Raw genomic sequence first — 22,862 nt, 5'->3', positions numbered from 1 at the left:
TCTTTTTAACCATTTATAGGAAAAAAAAATAATTTTATGTTTAATCTAATTGAAAATCGAAAGTTAATACTATGCAATTGAAGATCGTTTTACACAACCTCTCAACCCGATAGCAAAAATTACTGAATCAGCTCAAGACTCATAACGAAATAGACTCTATAGTATACTAACTCCTTCACGCCATCATCGTCAATCGGTACTCAAGTTCCATATACAAGAAAGGAAGAGTAGAGCGAGTGAGAATATAAATATACGTAGTAAATAGCTCGTGTACAACTTAAACATTCTCAACTTACTTACATTTCTTAGGCCTATCTTGATATAATAATCGTATAACCTAAGTATAAAAAACAGGGAAATGGGCGAGTATAAAAATACTGAATAAGCAACCTAGCTACTTGTAGAGTCTCGTCACATCTTTAACTTAGTATGACTCCACGAGGTTTTCTTTGGGCTTTAGAAAGTTTGGACCTAATCTCTATGGCTATCTGAGTGTAACAACCCTAGATTTCTACTTACTTAGAGTCGCTACCGTCATCATAATGTAATCATTTTGTGCGAAAATAAGCGTTTAAACTTTATCATAAAACATAAACTTCATCTTAAAACACCGTCATGGACTACTAGTTTGAAAACATCTTTAAAACGACACAACGAAGTACTAAATAAAATAATTAAGCGTTAAAAGTAAAAAACCTTATTCTAACCTAAGTCTAAGAAAATAAGTATAACTAGCCATGCATATGTCATACTCTCAAATTGTGATGTCATTATCAGCGGTAGAGGGATGCCTTACCTTTACCAGAAAAAATAATAGTAGCACATGATTTGAGTATTTTAAGAAATACTTAGTAAAAGACCCCCTATCGAGGTTAAATGCAAACACATGCAATCATAAATGGGACATATTATATCAGTCTATTTTCATACGGCGACTATCCTAAGTAGGCAATTGGATGTGTATTTACTTTACTACACACAGTCCACACGTGCGAATATGGACCCATCAATCGGTTCGCACACCTCCTAAGCCCCTTTCTGGTTGGACGAGCATTCTCTGGTAGCTATTGATACTGGACACCCATTACGAATAACGGCCGTCATGACTGCATTATGGTAAAATAATAATCGTTTCCCTATCTGATAGCGTACGCGTCCGTACTATCACAAAAGGAGAAGGGGTATCCTCCGATGCATGAACACACAATAATGCATGATGTCCCAACATTTTTTCTTTTTCATTATTATGTATTACAACCTCTCTAGCGTTTTGCTTCATATCGTATCATTCATCATATCATTTTTATCATATCTTCCAACGATATATCAGGATTGTATCTCATGCTAATTCATCATTTTGCAGGTCAATCATATCATATATTATAATAGTCATATAACATAACCTGAGCATGCCTTCAAGCATATCATGTCTTAACATATCAATTCATCACATACATCATAATATTCACGTATCATCTCATACACATATCATATCATAACAGTTCGCATATACAAGTATATGAACATGTGCGAAGCCACGATCACGTGTCATTATGTTAGGATCACACAACAACGCACACGCTCGATCTAGATGATCACAAAGAGAAGGATAGAGAGAATTGCAAGGAGAACTCTGGCTAAAAGGATTTTTTATTGATGACTTCAGGCATGTACAACAAGAGAGTACAGAGAATAGAAAAGTACATTTTCAAAGCTTTACTAGACGGGATATATATATGGTTCAGTCTACTAAATATAGTTTTACCAGATTTAACCATCTACTATATATAGCTATGTACCATATATAGCTTTACCGGATATAGCTTCACCATATATGGCTTTACCAAATATAGCTTTACCGGATATAGCCATTGACCAAGCTATAAATACAGGGAGCAGACTCCATAACTCAACAATTCTCCCACTTGGAGACTGATCCTACACCATACCAATTAGGGCTTTGCATAGCTTTAATTTTCCAACATCAACACATTTTGTCAACATGTCTGCTGGATTCTTTGCACCCTCTATCTTCTCCAAACACATATCGCCTTCTTCCACTAACCTGCGAGTGAAATGGTACCGTCTTCTAATGTGTTTTGTCCTTGAATGATAGACTGGGTTTTTCACCAACTGTATGGCACTCTGACTATCTGTATAAAGGATCTTCTTGCACTGCTTCCGGCCTAATTCTTCTAGATAGTCTGTCATCCATATCATCTCCTTTCCAGCTTCAGCTATGGCCACGTACTCAGCTTCAGTAGATGAAAGAGCAACGCATTTCTGAAGCTTAGACATCCAACTCACTGCTGTTCCATCTATAGTGTAGATATACCCAGATGTGCTCTTGCTGGAGTCTACATCTCCACTCAGATCAGCATCCACAAAGTGTAGTATTGCAGAACTACTTTGTCATTGCCATAACAAAGTGTAGTATTGGATGTACCTCTCAGATATCTCAGAAGCCACTTCACAGCTTCCCAATGTTCCTTCCCTGGATTTGCCATGTACTTGCTAACAACTCCCACTGCATGTGTTATGTCAGGTCTAGTGCAGACCATAGCATACATCAAACTCCCAACTGCAGAAGCGTACGGAACTGATGCCATGTGCTCACGTTCCTCAACTGTCTTGGGAGATTGCCCCTTTGACAATTTAATATGATTTGCCAAGGGGGTAGTCCTGGGTTTAGCGTTATTCATCTTGAATTTGGACAACACCTTCTCAATGTACTGCTCTTGGGATAGATTTAATGTGCCAGCAGATCTATCTCGAGAAATCCTCATCCCAAGGATCTGCTTCGCTGCACCTAAATCTTTCATCTCAAATACTGAAGACAAGCTTGCCTTCAGGTGGTTTATCTCCCTCATACTTGATCCAGCAATTAGTATATCATCCACATACAGGAGTAGAAACACATAAGAATCAGTGTATTTCTTGAGGTAGCAACACTGATCCTTTTCACTTCTGTGGAAACCACTCTTGCTCATGAAGGAGTCAAACTTCTTGTACCATTGTCTCGGTGCTTGTTTCAGTCCATACAAGCTCTTATTGAGCTTACACACCATGTGCTCCTTGCTTGGAGCTGCAAATCCTTCGGGTTGTTGCATATAGATCTCCTCATCTAGATCTCCATGTAAAAATGCCGTTTTTACATCCATTTGCTCAAGGTGCAAATTCTCCGATGCAACAATACTCAGTAGAATTCGGATAGTAGTTAATTTCACAACTGGAGAAAAGATCTCAGCATAATCAATGCCTTTTCTTTGTGAATATCCTTTAACTACTAACCGAGCCTTAAACCTCCTTCTGCCATCTGGTTCAACCTTGATTTTGAACACCCATTTGTTCAACAGAGCTCTCTTTCCTGTAGGCAACTCAGTCAGCACCCACGTATTATTCCTTTCAAGTGAGCTCATCTCATCATCCATGGCTTGCTCCCACTTAGTTGAATCTTCCACTTGTAGGGCCTCATCAAAGGACTCTGGTTCTCCTTCGTCAGTCAGCAACAGATAGTGTAATGAGGTTGAATATCTGTCTGGTGCTCTGGTAGTTCTGGATGATCTTCTCAACACCTGTTCAGGTGCAACTTGCTCCACGTCTGGTTCTTCAGCAATAGGATCAGCCACGTCTGGTTCTTCAGCAATAGGATCAGGAGTTTCTTGAGCTTCTGTTGTACCATCACTGTGTGAATTTTCTTGCCACTCAAATTCAACTCCCACTTGCTTCGTAGTCTCAGAGTTTATCTTCTCTCTGTCCTTGTACATGACATTTTCATCAAAGGTCACATCACAGTGTCTTAGAATCTTCATATTTTTCTCATCCCAAAACCTATACCCGAACATGTCAGAGCCATAGCCTATGAAGTAGCATTTCACAGCCTTAGCATCAAGCTTATCTCTCTTCTCTGGATCAACATGAACATATGCAGTACAGCCAAAGGTTCTCAAGTGAGAGTACTTGAGTTCTTTTCCTGTCCATACTTCTTCGGGCAATTTGAACTTCAAGGGTACTGACGGCTCTCTATTAATCAAATATGCTGCTGTGTTCACAGCATCAGCCCAGAATGCCTTTGGCAATCCAGAATGAATCCTCATGCTTCTTGCTCGCTCATTCAAGGTTCTGTTCATCCTTTCTGCAATACCATTTTGTCTTGCCTTACCGGGAATTGTTCTTATTAATCTAATTCCCTCAGCTGCACAAAATGTTATAAACTCTGATTTGTTATACTCTCCTCCATTGTCAGACCTCAGGCATTTGATCTTCAAGCCGGTCTGATTTTCAACTTCAGCTTTCCACTTCTTGAAGGTGGTAAACACATCTGACTTGTGTTTCAGAAAGTAAACCCATACCTTCCTGCTGAAGTCATCGATGAAGGTGACGTAGTACCTTGATCCACCAAGTGATGAAACTGGAGATGGTCCCCAGACGTCTGTATGGACCATTTCCAACCGCACTTTCTTCGGTTCTCTGGCAGCCTTTGTGAAACTAACTCGTTTCTGTTTGCCCATAACGCAGCTCTCACAAAGACCCATATCAACAGATTTTAAGCCTTCTAAAGCTCCTTTCGCAGTGAGCATCTTCATTCCTTTGACGCTCATATGTCCAAGTCTATTGTGCCATAGACTTGAATTGGAAGCACTCTCAGCAGCAGCAGTCATGTTTATACACTCTGCAGTAGTGTATAAGGTTCCGGATTTTGTGCCACGCGCAACAACCATGGCGCCCTTCACAATCTTCCAGGAACTCTTTCCAAACTCTGCTGCATAGCCTGTGCTATCCAACTGACCAATAGAGATCAGGTTCTTCTTGAGATCAGGAATGTATCTGACATCTTGTAATGTCCATTGATTTCCTGCTGGAGTTTGTATGGAGACATCTCCCTTTCCTTCAATCTCCAAGGTTTTATTGTCGGCAAGATACACCTTCTCGAAATTTCCTGATTTGAAATTTCGAAACAATTCCTTACTTGGAGACGAATGGAACGATGCACCTGAATCCAAAATCCAGGATTCAGCTGAGCTATCCACACTAAGGATTAAAACGTCCTCAGCATCTTCTGTTGTGTATATAGAATCATCATCATCTTCAGATTTATGATTCTGCTTCTTCTTTAGCTTTGTACAATCTGTCCGAAAGTGTCCTTTTCCCCCACAGCTCCAACACGTTACGTTGGGTTTGTTTGGAGATTTTCCCCGGTTCTTTGATTTTGAACACCCATGTTTGTTTGAGCTCTTTGATTTGCTTCTTCCCCTTCGATCAACACTGAGAGCATTGCCTGATGAATCTCCAGTTTCCCGTTTGCGAATACTTTCGCTGAGAACTACATCTCGAATTTCATCAAACTTCAGTTTATCAGATCCTCGGGAACTGCTGATTGCGGCAACAACAGTATCCCATGACTCGGGTAAGGATGACATCAAAATCAACGCTTTAATTTCATCTTCGAAATTAATTTCCACCGAACCCAGTTGACTTATGATCATATTGAATTCATTTATATGATCCGCAACACGTCCACCTTCAGACATCTGTAGATTGAACAATCTACGCATCAAATACACCTTGTTCATAGCCGACGGTTTTTCATACATATTTGACAGCGCCTTCATCAGATCTGACGTTGTCTTCTCCTTGATGATGTTAAACGCCACGTTTCTGGATAGCGTCAACCGGATCATCCCTAAGGCTTGTCGATCCTTGAGCTTCCACTGTTCCGTGGTCATGGTATCCGGCTTCACCCCCAACAGAGGTTCGTGAAGATCTTTCTGGTACAGATAATCTTCAATCTGCATCTTCCAGAAACCGAAATCGGATCCATCGAACTTCTCAATTCCAATCTTTGAACTTTCCATCTTCACAGATCGTGGTGAATTTTGCCTTGCTCTGATACCAGTTGTTAGGATCGCACAACAACGCACACGCTCGATCTAGATGATCACAAAGAGAAGGATAGAGAGAATTGCAAGGAGAACTCTGGCTAAAAGGATTTTTTATTGATGACTTCAGGCATGTACAACAAGAGAGTACAGAGAATAGAAAAGTACATTTTCAAAGCTTTACTAGACGGGATATATATATGGTTCAGTCTACTAAATATAGTTTTACCAGATTTAACCATCTACTATATATAGCTATGTACCATATATAGCTTTACCGGATATAGCTTCACCATATATGGCTTTACCAAATATAGCTTTACCGGATATAGCCATTGACCAAGCTATAAATACAGGGAGCAGACTCCATAACTCAACACATTATTCACACAATTATAATCAAATTGATGGTAGGTCCACTTACTTGGTTGGTATAGGTTGAAGCTACTACGACCTCTTGATGCTAGCTTAATGTCGATCTCTAAAATTTAATTCTTTCTAAAGAGTTCCACAATTATAAATTAGCATTCTAGTATCTGAAGTAGCTCACCTATTTTGGCATCAAATAATTTAAACTTGCTTCTAATAATTTAAACTAAACTTACTTTGCATATTGGTTCACCTAATTTGCCATAAAACAATTTAAATTAATTAAACCTACTTTTGCTAAAATAATATAAACTAACTCAAAAATTTAAACTAACTACAAGTAATCACCTTAATAATTTCTGAAAAGTTGAAATAGTAAAAGAGTGCGTGAGTGTATTAGACCCAAGGTGGATAAGTCAAAATGCTGGTCTTGAGTTGTCAGAAAGTGGTCTTGAGTTGTCAGAAAGTGTACTCTCCGACTGGCTCGAACCATTTAATTAAGATGATAAAACGAAGTGGGAGACTTCTCTTTTATATGGAGGTCAACTTCCCACCTCTCAACTTAAAGCAACAAGAGACAAAAAGCTTATCGAACCGATCAAATATGAAGTCTCCGACTGGCTCGAACCATTTAATTAAGATGATAAAACGAAGTGGGAGTCAAATATAGTATGATATAATAAGAGTAAAATTTTAAATACATAATAATAAAAATAAGGTTAAATTTCCATAACTTCAAAACCAAACAACACCACAATTTAAATAAATGGAAAACAATTATAAGTTAGTGGGTATGGGTTCAAGATATAACTCCAAACAAAATATAGAAGACCCAAACATTAAGATTGACTGACGCCCCAAGACGACCCCCTCTTTGACCACGTAGCTCTTGAATGCTCCACCACCTGGACCAATAACTTGTGTACATTTGAGAAAAATGGGGGAAAGAGGTGAGTATAAAATACTTAATAAGCAATCTACTTATAGGCTCTCATCCCACTCTTATCCTTGTGAGTTACAATGAAGTTTTCTCTTGGCTCTAAGAAGTTTTGGCCAAGTTCTATAGCTATTTAAGATTATGAAAAGGCCTCGAACTTTCGACCGAATCTTATTACCATCACAAACCTACTCTGGGTCTAGAGGTCGTTCATCCATTTCTGGGTCGCACTTGTACTAGACCATAAAGCTCATTTAATTGAATTTATTTCCTATTCTTAGACTTAGTCACCATGTATAGCTACACCCATAAATTACTGGTATTCTAGTTGAATGCTACCCCATCAAATCTTTTTGCACAGTATGCTATTTAGCTAGTCTAAACATCATCTATAGAAGATTAATCGACAAACGTTTTTGAAGGGCTATAGAGTCTCTCTAAGTGTGGGGATTTGACCTTGTGTGCTTGCCAATTCCTTAGTTACATGTGTGTTCACACTCCCCTTATTAGAATGAGTTTATAGTGCAAAGACGTTTTTTGGGAGAACCCTAACCATTTCCACCATACATAGCAAGTTGATTGTTTGGCTACGATCTTCTAATTGATAGATCTACAACTAAAATTTTATTGAATCTAACCTTATAACCTTATTTCATATAACTTAAAATGTTAACAAAAATCTAATCAATTGGATATGGGATCTGATTATTACGGTACCTATTAAAATATTAGAGAAGATTTCATCCTAAATTAATTTCTTATAACCATAACTATAGAAGAAGAGGAAATTTGAGATAGGATTTTACCGTAATAATTGACAAAAAAAATCTCTAAATCTGGTTTTGTTAAAGCCCATTTTTCTCAAATCTGACCTTGTTTTTTTTTTTTTTTTTTCTCCGTTGGCATAAGGATGGGTTGAGGAGAGATAATTGTGGGAAGGGACGAGAGGTTAGTAGAGAAGTGGGGGAAAGATTTTTTTTTTAATTTATTATTATTATTATTTTAACTATTTTTTTATTTGTTATTTGTTAATTTATTTTTTCGGCTATTACAACTCTAAGGTTTGGCTAAAGAGATTAAATTGATCAATCATTAAGTTTTGTGGTAGATTATAGTTCCTTTTAATAGATTCTCAAGCCCACCCCATCATGAATGGTGATTATTTCCATAATTGTTGTAATTTCTATTAACAAGGCTCGAGGAGAAGAATTATTCCTAACCTTTCTATTACCCTTCAAGTCTCCTTGCTATGGAACTAGAGTATTAAGGAGGATTTCATTGCTCCCTCTCTTCTCCCGAACAAGAGAACAATGCATGTAAAGTAGCTAATTAAACACACATTTAAATCATTAACAACAACTCTTTAATAAACTAAAAGCATATCGTCAACATACTTAAACTATATAAAACTCTCGCATCCCCTATAAAGTTTAGCTCTCCATACAAACTGAATTAAATAGAGGAATTCGCATCTCAATCATGTAAAATTGATGGAATGAGAAAAGAGAATAAGGAAATAGAGAGTTATCCTGGTTTGTTGTCGTTCGTCAATAGAAGTTCCCTTCCCTTGAGCTCTCATGTCCACCTCTTTGCCCTAATCAATCCTTGTTGGTCTCCTTTTCCTTTTGCTGTCAACAGCTGCTGGATTAGGATTTTCTTCTTCTTCTCTGGTTTCACAGCAGTTCATAGCAGCGGAGGCTGCTGCTGTCTAATCCGATTTCTCAACAAGGTATGGCTCCTCCCTGTTTTAGGTATCCTTTTCCTTTTAGAATGCTTGTTTCTCTAATTTAGGGCTGAGAAAGGATAAAATCGTCACTTAGGATGTTTCTAATTTGGTAGCCAATGATCCACGTGGACTGCTGATGTGGATTAAAATTTCCAGGTCATACCCCAAAAGTTTGCTTTCCGGATTGCTTCCGCATCAAAGTCAGCAATTTATTTCCAAATTTGTAAGCAGTGTTGTTTCTAGATTTGCCACGGCATCATGGTTCAGCATAAATGTTCTGGAATTTTACCAAGTAGCTCGATTAATTGTACAATTAAGCTCGATTTATGCAAATTGATCTTCTTTTCATATTAAACCACAATTGGCTATTTCATGTATACTAATTAGAATAAATGGAGCAATTAATGAGAAAATGGTGAGTATAAGTGCAAAATTAACGTTAAAAAGACTTGATATAACTCTACTTTTGGCGAGTTATCAGATTCCGTCCTTTGAAATCCGAGTCAACCTATGTGAGCCCATGACATCAGTTTCAAGTTTGAAATCTACAAAATTATTTTTCTAATTTACATAGGTCCATTATTAAAAATCTTGAAATGTTATATGTATATAATTATATTTTTATTAAAAATCTTATTTTACATGGTTACTATTGTATAAAAAAAAAAGTAGCTACAACTATTTAAGTAATTATGGGCTTTCCTACCATGTATTTACCTTTCTCTATATTTAGTTAGTTGTTTTTAATTCCTTAATTTCTTTTTTTATCTGTTGCTTTTTAATTCTGTTCTCATCCATTCCAAATTTCTAGTGGATCTTGTTTCCAAATCTTTCCTTATCTCCGTGTTTACTGTTAATAAATTTTCTTGGCCATTCTATTTTTAATCTATTCATTTGTGTACTTATATAAATTTAATCTAATATTATTAATCTAACGTGATTTTCTTGAATTCGTATAAACGATTGACATTTAGTTTCTAACTCAAAGTTAAAACTATTGTAATAATTCAATGAATATCTAACTATAATTGGTTGTGATTTCTAAAAAAATAGGATAAAAAGAAAATGAAGATTTAATATATACCTTATTGATGAGATGGCGAATCTCAACTGGGTAGAGACCATTCTCATTTTTTTTTTCTCAATAAATCTGATAATTATTGTTTTTCTGTTTCTTTTCGGTAAATGTTACTTTCAGGGCGTCAGGATGAGTCGATAAGAGATAATTGTGGGAAGGGATGAGAGGTTAGTGGAGAGAAGTGGAGAAAAATTGTTTGTTTTTTGTTTATTTATTTATTATTATTATTATTTTAATTTTTTTTTATAATTATTTTTATTGGTTTATTTATTTTTGTATTACAGCATCCATCAATAACTCCAAGCACATATCACAACATCTCATCGTTCTTGCTAACACATCAGAAATTCTTGCTAACACATCAGAAAGTATTAAAATAGACATGCAATTTAAATTCTCACCCTACGGAATTTCGATAGTTTTTCATAACATACATAGCATTCACATCCAAGTTGTCCTTCTACCGTCCTCATCATGCATGTTTTAACCACCTTAGGCAAGAAATGCTTGCATGCTAGCACATCCCAACAATCTCTACAAATCTTACTTGAGAAACGTCTATATGTCTACTTACTCGAATTTTGTGTGCCTTTTCAAGCTAGATTCTCTACTTGTTAGGTGCTTAAAATTTTTAAAAAATTTACTGGTAGCTCCTAATTCAAGTAATTAAGGTTAATATAAAATCAAAGTGAAAAATAGTCTAACGAGAAACGAAACAAACAACTACCTCAAGCACTCTTACACACCTTCAAACACAGCTGAATAGCTTCAAGCACTCTTACACACCTTCACGCACAGCTGAATAGCTTCTATGCACGCAACCCCTTCGTGAGTACAAATGCGCCTAATGGAGGACCGGACACGTTCTATTGCAACACATGACACACATGGATAGGTGTTTTCCATGTTGAGTCAAGTCGGGTTAGATCAGAGCAAGGCTAGAGTGAATCAGTTTGGGCCATGGTTCGAGTCTCCCTTTGATGATGTGACTCGTGTCCCCATCAAGCGTCGAAGCATTCCTCCGCTTCTTGATCGACACGTGCCTAGCCATCGACAAATGCGTATCTTGCCTAGCTGCCTGAAGCGAATCCATGCTTTTGGCCAACACGTCTCCCATTAGTTGCCTGATGGTGTCTCCTTCAATCTTGTTTTTTATTTTACTTTTTTTTTCATAACCTTTTCAACATAACTCGATTCAACTCGATTTCTTCACCGATATTGAATAGTTTTAATCTAGCTTTCTATCTAAACTACTTTAAATCCAAATAAGGTTTCTTCACAAAAAGTGTGAAATCCTTTATAGAACAACATACTTAAATTTCGTAACCTAATTCAACTGAAAACTTACTAATCTTGAGAAACAAAGAGAACAAAAATCTACAACTCTCATCTCTTGGTATTCCTTGTTTCTTAATAGATTTGAACGATTTAAATGTTCAGATTGAATGTCCTCCTAATTCTGAGTAATTTTGTGAAGGAGTTTGACTGAAATCGGACCTCTAGGTGGTAGGATCGAGAGCTCCCCAATGGTTACCTTTTGAAAATGAAAAAAACTTACTCCAAAAAGTTTTTTATTTTTTTGTGCATCCACTAAAGAATTGATTCTACACTAAATAGCTGCAACTATACGCTTACTAAAAGACTGACTTTAGGTAGGACACGATCTTAGTGATTCGACGGTGCCGAGTGGAAGGGCCATCGCTCAACGTATAAAAGTTACTCTAGGGATAACAGGCTGATCTTCCCCAAGAGCTCACATCAACGGGAAGGTTTGGCACCTCGATGTCGGCTCTTCGCCACTTGGGGCTGTAGTATGTTCCAAGGGTTGGGCTATTCGCCCATTAAAGCGGTACGCGAGCTGGGTTCAGGACTCGTATCAATCAATCGAATTTGTGGATAAATAGTATTTATTTATGGGATAAATGAAAAAAGCTTACTCCAAAAAGTTTTTTATTTTTTTTAACATCAACTTAAAAATTTCTCAAAACTTCATTGTATTAGGGTAACACAAACCCCTTAAAGAGTGAAGGGTGGAAAAGACCATTTTACCCTTCCAAGGTTGACTTTTTATTCATTTGCTCTTGAATGAGTGGATTCTTCTAAATATTTTTCTATGGATAATCGTTCTCTAGGATTCTCAATAAAATTTGAAAAATTTGAAATTTTCTATTTGAAATATCAGAAAATTTCATATTTATCGGGCTCATACGTTACATAGAACTCGTCCACTATCATATTGTTTTCATCCGGTCCAGCATTACATTCATCTTCTTTGCCCTTACATTTTCCAATGTTATGACATAGATGATATTCAAATGGTTGATTCATCTTGAAACTCTCTTTCTAATATTAAATTCTAATGATTGAGTAATCTAATAGCGAAGACATTACAAAAGGAAGTATTATAAAAAAAAATATAACAAATTGATAGATGTTTGATGTTGGACTCAAAGGGATGTATGCTTGAAAAGATTTATTTCTTTCTTGCATGACTATTTCTTTATAGATAGCCAAACACGATTTTTTGTAATCATCACATGTTACAAAATATAAAGGGAGTTTCAACCCTTTCTTTCAATAAGCTTAAAATATTCAACGATCTTGATACTTTTACTGAGAAATTGCTTTACATATACATAAGATTTATAGTGGTGCATATGACTAAGACAGTTTTTTGCCTTTAAATGAATACGAAACTTTATGTTGTCCTGACCCATCTCCATATACCAACCATCGTAAATGCCATCGTATTTGAAGCTATCTCCAGACTTAACGTTGAAGTCATCCAATGCAAACTTTGATACCTCTTGCATAAATGAAAACTGAAGATTACTGATTTTAATCCACTTCTCGACCTTGGGTAGATCCATAGGCCCAACGCAGTGTTAAGGAGAAAATATAATGATGATATTTTGCTTCAAAATTTGTTTCTCTTCCACAATAATAATTTCATAATTGAGACAACGTCCTAGAAAGTCCATCGCCTTAATATGCAATTAGGCTATTTGGACACATCTCAAAATACCAACCTTCATAAATGTTATCGAATTTCAAACAATCTCCAAATATAATTTTGTGCTGTTCCACTATAAACTTTATAACCACTTGCAAGCCACGCTCCTTAAGATTAGGTATTTGAATCCACTTACCTTCAAGCAGCGGTGAACCGCAAAACTTGAAAGGTTCGAGAATCTTGATTCTCTTGGAGAAAAAGTGCTCAACAAGCACAACAACCTCATAGTTGCGTATACGGCCCAACCAGTCTTTCGCCTTAAGATGAAGACGAAACTTTATGTTATCTTTACCCATGTCCATAAACCAACCGTGGTAGGTTTCAATAGAAAACCCAAAATATTAAGATGGATTCACTCCAAGACTAACCTTGTTTGACCGGACAACTCTTGAACACTCCACTACCCGACTAGTAACCTATGAACATGTGAGAAAAATGGGAAAGAGGTGACTATAAAAATGTTCAATAAGTAACCTACTACTTGTAGGCTCTTATCGCACTCTTATCCTGGTAAGTTACAACGGAATATCAAAAAATTTCATACTTCTCGAGCTCGTGTGTTACACATAGCTCGCCAATTGTCATATCGTTTTCAACCCGTCTAGCATTACATTCAATCATCTTCTTTGCCTTTTTTTCTTACATTTTCCAAGGAAGGTTATGAAATTGATCATATTAAATCCAAATCCTATAAGCTACCCATCATAAAAATAATTCCCATATCTATTTTATCGACACTTAATTCATCTTGAAACCCTCTTTCGTATATTAAACTTTAATTATCGATTAATCTAATAAGGAAGACTTCGTAGTATAAAAGATTGATAGATGTATGATGTTGGACACAGAAGAATGTATACTTAAAAAAGATTTATTTCATTCTCGCATGACTATTTCTTTATAGATAGCCATGCGGTTTTTAGTAACCCTCGCATGTTACATGATACGAAGAGGGGAGTTTCTAACACTTCCTTTCGATAAGCTTGAAAGATTCGACGATCTTAATTCTTTGACCGAGAAAGTTCTTTACAAACACATGAGCTTCATAGTGGTGCACACGACTCAGACAGTCTTTTGCCTTTAAATGAATACGAAACTTTATGTTGTCTTGACCCATCTCCATATACCAACCATCGTAAATGCCATCGTATTTGAGGCTATCTCCAGATTTAACGTTGAAGTCATCCAACGCAAACTTTGATACCTCTTGCACGAATGAAAACTGAAGATTACTGATTTTAATCCACTTCTCGACCTTGGGTGGATCCATAGGCCCAACGCAGTGTCCAGGAGACAATATGACGATGATAGATTCTAGCTTCAAAATATGTTTCTCTTCGACAATAATAATTTCATAATTGAGACAACGTCCCAGAAAGTCTATCGCCTTAATATGCAAACGGAACTTTAGGCTATTTGGGCACAGCTCAAAATACCAACCTTCATAAATGCTATCGAATTTCAAACAATCTCTACATCGAATTTTGAGTTGCTCCACTATAAACTGTACAAGCGCTTGTATGCCATGCTCCTTAAGATTAGGTATTGGAATCCACTTGCCTTCAACCGGTGGACTGAGAAGCTTGAAAGATTCGAGAATCTTAATTCTCTTGGAGAAAAAGTGCTCAACAAGCACGACAGCCTCATAGTTGCGGATACGTCCCAACCAATCTTTCGCCTTAAGATGAAGACGAAACTTTATGTTATCTTGACCCAGGTCCATAAACCAGCCGTCATAGATTTCAACTAATTTTAGGCCTACTCTGTTTGAACTATATTCATCCACGGCAAACTTTGCTAACTCTTGCACTAATGGCGCCTGAAGAATAGGAATTTTTATCCACTTCTTCTCTGGAGGTTCAGGAGATACTATGACAATGATAGAGACCAGCTTCAAGATTCTTAGACGGTCACGTCTCTCTTCGATAATAATAACCTCAAGTTTGAGAGAACGCCCCAAAAAGTCTATCACCTTAACATGGAAACGGTACTTTAGGCTGTTTGGGCACAACTCAACATACCAACCTTCATAAATGCAATCAAATTTCAAACTATCTCCAAATTTAATTTTGATCTGTTCCAACATAAACTTTATAACCACTTGCAAGCCAAGCTCCTTAAGATTAGGTATTTGAATCCACCCGGGTGCAACCGATGGTGGAGGACCGCAAAACTTGAAAGACTCGAGAATCTTGATTCTCTTGGAGATAAAGTCCTCAACAAGCACAACAGCCTCATAGATGCGTATACGTCCCAACCAGTCTTTCGCCTTAAGATGAAGACGAAACTTTATGTTGTCTTGACCCAGGTCCATAAACCAGCCGTCGCAGATTTCAATGTATTTTAGGCCTTCTCCACTTTTATTATTATGTTCATCCACGGCAAACTTTGCTAGCTCTTGCACTAACGGCACCTGAACATTAGGAATTTTTATCCACTTCTTCTCCGAAGATCCAGGAATTACTATGAAATTGATAGAGTTCAGCTTCAAAATTCTTCGAAAGTCATGTCTCTCTTCGATAATAATAACCTCAATTTTGAAAGAACGCCCCAAAAAGTCTATCATCTTAACATGGAAACGATACTTTAGGCTGTTTGGGCACAACTCAAAATACCAACCTTCATAAATGCTATCAAATTTCAACCTATCTCCAAATTTAAGTTTTAACTCTTCCAACATAAACTTTATAACCACTTGCAAGCCAGGCGCCTTCAAATCAGGTATTAGAATCCACTCGGGCACAATCTTTATTGGATCGCAAATCCTAAAACCTTCGAAAATCATGATTTTCTTAGACAACAAATGTCTGACGAGAACAAAAGCCTCGTAGTTGCACAAACGTCCAAACAAATCTTTCGCCTTAATACGAACGTGAAACTTTATGTTGTCTTGACCCATCTCCGCATACGAACCATCATAGATTTCAACATATTTTATGCCATATCCATTTTTGTTGTACTCATCAATTGCAAAATTTGATACTTCTTCCACAAATGGCACTCCAAGATTAGGAATTTTAATCCACTTCAATACTTTGGGTGGATCTACCGGCCCAACATAGTGTCCAGGATTCAATATATAGACGAAAGATATCAACTTTCTGATTCTTTCAAACTTAGGTTTCTCTTCGAACACAAGTGCCTCGTACAAGAGAGAGCGTTGAAGAAAGTCTATCGCCCTAATATGAAGACGGTACTTTAGGTTGTTTTGACCCAGTTCACAAAACCAACCTTCGTGAATGCTTTCGTATTTAAGACTGTGTCCATGTTGAACGTTGAACTGTTCCACCGCAAGCTTTGCGACCTCTTGCACGCAGTGGCTACTAACATCGGGGATTTTAATCCACTTCTCCACACCGGGTACTTGGCCGCAAACCTTGACTGCAACACTCATGGCGTAGTTTGATATATAGTATGAGGAAACTTTGTGTTTCTTTGCTGTGGTTTTGTTTGGTTAGTAGTTGTGGGTATTTATAGAACTCATTGAATGTGGAATCAAAGTTTAAGAAGATAAGATTGATGCTTTTAAAAATATAAGATTAATATTCTTTTCATTGGAATATGGTTCTTTGACTTGAAAGATCGTTATACTTGAGATTAATATTCTTTCATAGTTTAGATCACCCACTTCTTTTAAAATTACATCCATAATGTGATGTACCACGTTGGTTGGAGAGGAGAACAAAACACTCTTTATAAGGGCGTGGAAATCTTTCCCTTGGTACACGCGTTTTGACCTAGTAGACGCGTTTTAAACCTTTGAGGAGAAGCCGGGAAGGGAAAGTCCAAAAAGGAAAGGACTTGATCTGTTATACATAATGTGCTACATTGTTTCCTTGAGATTTAATTTCTATTTATATAGCTCTACGTTAGAGTTAGGTTAACCAAACCATGACCTGTCCGTCTTCGATCTAAACCATGACCTGTGCATAGAGCTGCACATCAACTTGTTGCTAGAAATCTGCGTTAAATCACCTAGCCGCCCTTAAAATCCAAGATATCTCCTTAGCTCTCAAATATGATCAAGACGAAGTTTAAATTATGGATTATGTACTTGGGTAACCGATTGGTATATCTCCCTAGCAAAGCATGCATTTGCATTAGAGAACTTAGTTAAGATTATAAGGCTACAGCTAGTGCGATTTACACGTTAACTTAGATCAAAACGTTTTCAGTAGACTTTGTTTAATATGAGCGGCGATTAGAAGTCTAGTTTATTACGGAGAATTTACATGAGTATGTTCACTTAAGTTTATTTGGTGCATAAATGAGTTCATTCTATGAAGCTTGTAGCTTTTTGTTAGTTTGAATGGAATATATTTCTTTGACCTTAAATTCACATACTTAAAATATTCTTTGACCATTCAAAACCAATGGCCCACTTCTTTTAAACATTAAACCATAATGTTTTACATATTTCTTTTTAAAAAAAATAATTTCTCGAGAGAAAAAAACGTGCATTTTTAAAAATAGATTCATTTTTTCTAAAAAAGATTATTTTTGTGTTTACTCTACATTTCATTTTGGTTTAATTAGTGAACTATGAATTAGTTTCAAAAGAAAACTATGAACATACATGGAAAAAAAGAAAAACATAAAGAATCCCATGAAATACATTTCTACAAAATCGAAGGTATGAGCAAATGAGTAGTATATGAATGAATTGATACCATACTCGAATGAGAGCGATTATGAAGATAAGATGACTAAGACGCTAAAAGGAATTGAAAGTTATTACCTATGTCAACAAGGTGCACCTTCCTTTTTTGTGGGTCAGTGACAGAAACTTAAAAATTAATCGTGTTTAGCTTAGATCAATTTTATGTTTTGTGACCTCTTGAGAATTTTCCTAGAAAGCATTTGAGTGAGAACAAAACTTGCTAAAAGAACCCGTATTGGTTTGTGAGGAAAGTAATTTGATCATGGTGCAAGGAATGTTGGTCCATCAAATCCTAATTTTGAATTATGAATCATAATTTTAATTATGGGCGTAGAGAGTGTCATGACCCGATTTTATCACAAACAAATTTTGAATTCTGATCTGAATACAAACATGTTCTGACTCATGGGCATAGGGCATGTCACAACCTGAAGTCTGAATACTGAATCCTGAAATGTGTCCAAATTTATTACAAACCGGGAAAAAAGTTTGAGGTACAATTACAACTCATAAATAAAAGACTCTAGTACAAAAATGGAATAACGTTCCGGAACGACCCCTCCATGACACCACAGCTCTCAAACGCTCCTCCACCTCAACATATAGCTTACGAACACTTGAAAAAGAAAGGAAAATGGTGAGCATAAAAATACTGAATAATCTACTTGTAGACTCTCATCGCAATCTTAACGTAGTAGATATCCATGAACCTTATTTTAAACTCTAAGAAATTTGAGGCTAGCCTATAACGACCTGAAATTTTCTACTTAATTTAAGGTCGCTACTATGTACATATCCTAAACATTGAATTCGAAAGACTTCATTTAAAATCCATAAAATATATCATTTATCTTAAAACACAGTCATGGACTTACGTGTTTCGAAAACATCTTTAAAATGACACAACAAAAGACTAACTAAAATAAATAAGCGTTTAAGTTAAAAACATCCTATTCTAGCCTAAGCCTAAGAAAATAAATACAACTATCCTATGCATGTGCCATGATCTCGAGTTGCGATACCGTTGTCAGCCGTACAGGAATGTCTTGCCTTAACCTGAAAAATATAGTAGCACATGGCTTGAGTATTTAAGGAAATACTCAATAACTGACCCCACTATTGGGGTTAAATGCAAGAACAAATGAATGCAATGACGGGACCTATCCTTTCAATCTATTTTCCTACGGTACTGTCCTAATGGGTAATTTGAATATGTACCAAATATGCTCAGCTGAGAGCCGTGTCGCAAAACTTAATTATTTGATACCTCTTGCACGAATGAAAACTGAAGATTACTGATTTTAATCCACTTCTCGACCTTGGGTGGATCCATAGGCCCAAGGAGAAAATATAACGATGATAGATTCTAGCTTCAAAATTTGTTTCTCTTCGACAATAATAATTTCATAATTGAGACAACGTCCCAGAAAGTCTATGGCCTTAATATGCAAACGGAACTTTAGGCTATTTGGGCACATCTCAAAATACCAACCTTCATAAATGTTATCGAATTTCAAACAATCTCCAAATATAATTTTGAGCTGCTCCACTATAAACTTTATAACCACTTGCAAGCCACGCTCCTTAAGATTAGGTATTTGAATCCACTTACCTTCAAGCAGTGGTGAACCGCAAAACTTAAAAGGTTCGAGAATCTTGATTATCTTGGAGAAAAAGTGCTCAACAAGCACAACAACCTCATAGTTGCATATACGGCCCAACCAGTCTTTCGCCTTAAGATGAAGACGAAACTTTATGTTATCTTTACCCATGTCCATAAACCAACCGTGGTAGGTTTCAATAGAAAACCCAAAATATTAAGATGGATTCACTCCAAGACTAACCTTGTTTGACCGGACAACTCTTGAACACTCCACTACCTTGACTAGTAACCTATGAACATCTGAGAAAAATGGGAAAGAGGTGACTATAAAAATGTTCAATAAGTAACCTACTACTTGTAGGCTCTTATCGCACTCTTATCCCGATAAGTTACAACGGAATATCAAAAAATTTCATACTTCTCGAGCTCGTGTGTTACACATAGCTCGTCCATTGTCATATCGTTTTCAACCCGTCTAGCATTACATTCAATCATCTTCTTTGCCTTTTTTTCTTACATTTTCCAAGGAAGGTTATGAAATTGATCATATTAAATCCAAATCCTATAAGCTACCCATCATAAAAATAATTCCCATATCTATTTTATCGATACTTAATTCATCTTGAAACCCTCTTTCGTATATTAAACTTTAATTATCGATTAATCTAATAAGGAAGACTTCGTAGTATAAAAGATTGATAGATGTATGATGTTGGACACGGAAGAATGTATACTTAAAAAAGATTTATTTCATTCTCGCATGACTATTTCTTTATAGATAGCCATGCGGTTTTTAGTAACCCTCGCATGTTACATGATACGAAGAGGGGAGTTTCTAACACTTCCTTTCGATAAGCTTGAAAGATTCGACGATCTTAATTCTTTGACCGAGAAAGTTCTTTACAAACACATGAGCTTCATAGTGGTGCACACGACTCAGACAGTCTTTTGCCTTTAAATGAATACGAAACTTTATGTTGTCTTGACCCATCTCCATATACCAACCATCGTAAATGCCATCGTATTTGAGGCTATCTCCAGATTTAACGTTGAAGTCATCCAACGCAAACTTTGATACCTCTTGCACGAATGAAAACTGAAGATTACTTATTTTAATCCACTTCTCGACCTTGGGTGGATCCATAGGCCCAACGCAGTGTCCAGGAGACAATATGACGATGATAGATTCTAGCTTCAAAATATGTTTCTCTTCGACAATAATAATTTCATAATTGAGACAACGTCCCAGAAAGTCTATCGCCTTAATATGCAAACGGAACTTTAGGCTATTTGGGCACAGCTCAAAATACCAACCTTCATAAATGCTATCGAATTTCAAACAATCTCTACATCGAATTTTGAGTTGCTCCACTATAAATTGTACAAGCGCTTGTATGCCATGCTCCTTAAGATTAGGTATTGGAATCCACTTGCCTTCAACCGGTGGACTGAGAAGCTTGAAAGATTCGAGAATCTTAATTCTCTTGGAGAAAAAGTGCTCAACAAGCACGACAGCCTCATAGTTGCGGATACGTCCCAACCAATCTTTCGCCTTAAGATGAAGACGAAACTTTATGTTATCTTGACCCAGGTCCATAAACCAGCCGTCATAGATTTCAACTAATTTTAGGCCTACTCTGTTTGAACTATATTCATCCACGGCAAACTTTGCTAACTCTTGCACTAATGGCGCCTGAAGAATAGGAATTTTTATCCACTTCTTCTCTGGAGGTTCAGGAGATACTATGACAATGATAGAGACCAGCTTCAAGATTCTTAGACGGTCACGTCTCTCTTCGATAATAATAACCTCAAGTTTGAGAGAACGCCCCAAAAAGTCTATCACCTTAACATGGAAACGGTACTTTAGGCTGTTTGGGCACAACTCAACATACCAACCTTCATAAATGCAATCAAATTTCAAACTATCTCCAAATTTAATTTTGATCTGTTCCAACATAAACTTTATAACCACTTGCAAGCCAAGCTCCTTAAGATTAGGTATTTGAATCCACCCGGGTGCAACCGATGGTGGAGGACCGCAAAACTTGAAAGACTCGAGAATCTTGATTCTCTTGGAGATAAAGTCCTCAACAAGCACAACAGCCTCATAGATGCGTATACGTCCCAACCAGTCTTTCGCCTTAAGATGAAGACGAAACTTTATGTTGTCTTGACCCAGGTCCATAAACCAGCCGTCGCAGATTTCAATGTATTTTAGGCCTTCTCCACTTTTATTATTATGTTCATCCACGGCAAACTTTGCTAGCTCTTGCACTAACGGCACCTGAACATTAGGAATTTTTATCCACTTCTTCTCCGAAGATCCAGGAATTACTATGAAATTGATAGAGTTCAGCTTCAAAATTCTTCGAAAGTCATGTCTCTCTTCGATAATAATAACCTCAATTTTGAAAGAACGCCCCAAAAAGTCTATCATCTTAACATGGAAACGATACTTTAGGCTGTTTGGGCACAACTCAAAATACCAACCTTCATAAATGCTATCAAATTTCAACCTATCTCCAAATTTAAGTTTTAACTCTTCCAACATAAACTTTATAACCACTTGCAAGCCAGGCGCCTTCAAATCAGGTATTAGAATCCACTCGGGCACAATCTTTATTGGATCGCAAATCCTAAAACCTTCGAAAATCATGATTTTCTTAGACAACAAATGTCTGACGAGAACAAAAGCCTCGTAGTTGCACAAACGTCCAAACAAATCTTTCGCCTTAATACGAACGTGAAACTTTATGTTGTCTTGACCCATCTCCGCATACGAACCATCATAGATTTCAACATATTTTATGCCATATCCATTTTTGTTGTACTCATCAATTGCAAAATTTGATACTTCTTCCACAAATGGCACTCCAAGATTAGGAATTTTAATCCACTTCAATACTTTGGGTGGATCTACCGGCCCAACATAGTGTCCAGGATTCAATATATAGACGAAAGATATCAACTTTCTGATTCTTTCAAACTTAGGTTTCTCTTCGAACACAAGTGCCTCGTACAAGAGAGAGCGTTGAAGAAAGTCTATCGCCCTAATATGAAGACGGTACTTTAGGTTGTTTTGACCCAGTTCACAAAACCAACCTTCGTGAATGCTTTCGTATTTAAGACTGTGTCCATGTTGAACGTTGAACTGTTCCACCGCAAGCTTTGCGACCTCTTGCACGCAGTGGCTACTAACATCGGGGATTTTAATCCACTTCTCCACACCGGGTACTTGGCCGCAAACCTTGACTGCAACACTCATGGCGTAGTTTGATATATAGTATGAGGAAACTTTGTGTTTCTTTGCTGTGGTTTTGTTTGGTTAGTAGTTGTGGGTATTTATAGAACTCATTGAATGTGGAATCAAAGTTTAAGAAGATAAGATTGATGCTTTTAAAAATATAAGATTAATATTCTTTTCATTGGAATATGGTTCTTTGACTTGAAAGATCGTTATACTTGAGATTAATATTCTTTCATAGTTTAGATCACCCACTTCTTTTAAAATTACATCCATAATGTGATGTACCACGTTGGTTGGAGAGGAGAACAAAACACTCTTTATAAGGGCGTGGAAATCTTTCCCTTGGT

General features: G+C 36.7%; 2 protein-coding genes and 1 pseudogene across 2 annotated transcripts; all 3 read right to left on the bottom strand.

The window, feature by feature from the left end:
- Positions 1 to 12,550: 12,550 nt before the first annotated feature.
- Positions 12,551 to 13,307, bottom strand: LOC147792784 (uncharacterized; annotated as a pseudogene).
- Positions 13,308 to 13,857: 550 nt separating this feature from the next.
- LOC111793824 (multicystatin-like) lies at positions 13,858 to 16,461 on the bottom strand. The gene has a single exon (XM_023675875.2). It carries the CDS (start codon positions 16,394 to 16,396, stop codon positions 13,964 to 13,966), a length of 2,433 nt encoding a protein of 810 aa, XP_023531643.2. The 5' UTR covers positions 16,397 to 16,461; the 3' UTR covers positions 13,858 to 13,963.
- A 3,533-nt stretch (positions 16,462 to 19,994) lies between these two features.
- LOC147792783 (multicystatin-like) lies at positions 19,995 to 22,598 on the bottom strand. The gene has a single exon (XM_087122993.1). It carries the CDS (start codon positions 22,531 to 22,533, stop codon positions 20,101 to 20,103), a length of 2,433 nt encoding a protein of 810 aa, XP_086979119.1. The 5' UTR covers positions 22,534 to 22,598; the 3' UTR covers positions 19,995 to 20,100.
- Positions 22,599 to 22,862: the final 264 nt, after the last annotated feature.

This window comes from Cucurbita pepo, chromosome 4 (genome assembly GCF_057944985.1).
Source record: "Cucurbita pepo subsp. pepo isolate OVF chromosome 4, ASM5794498v1, whole genome shotgun sequence".
NCBI lineage: Eukaryota > Viridiplantae > Streptophyta > Magnoliopsida > Cucurbitales > Cucurbitaceae > Cucurbita > Cucurbita pepo.
Note: the sequence above shows the minus strand (reverse complement) of the source record. Positions and strands in the feature narration are given on the sequence as shown.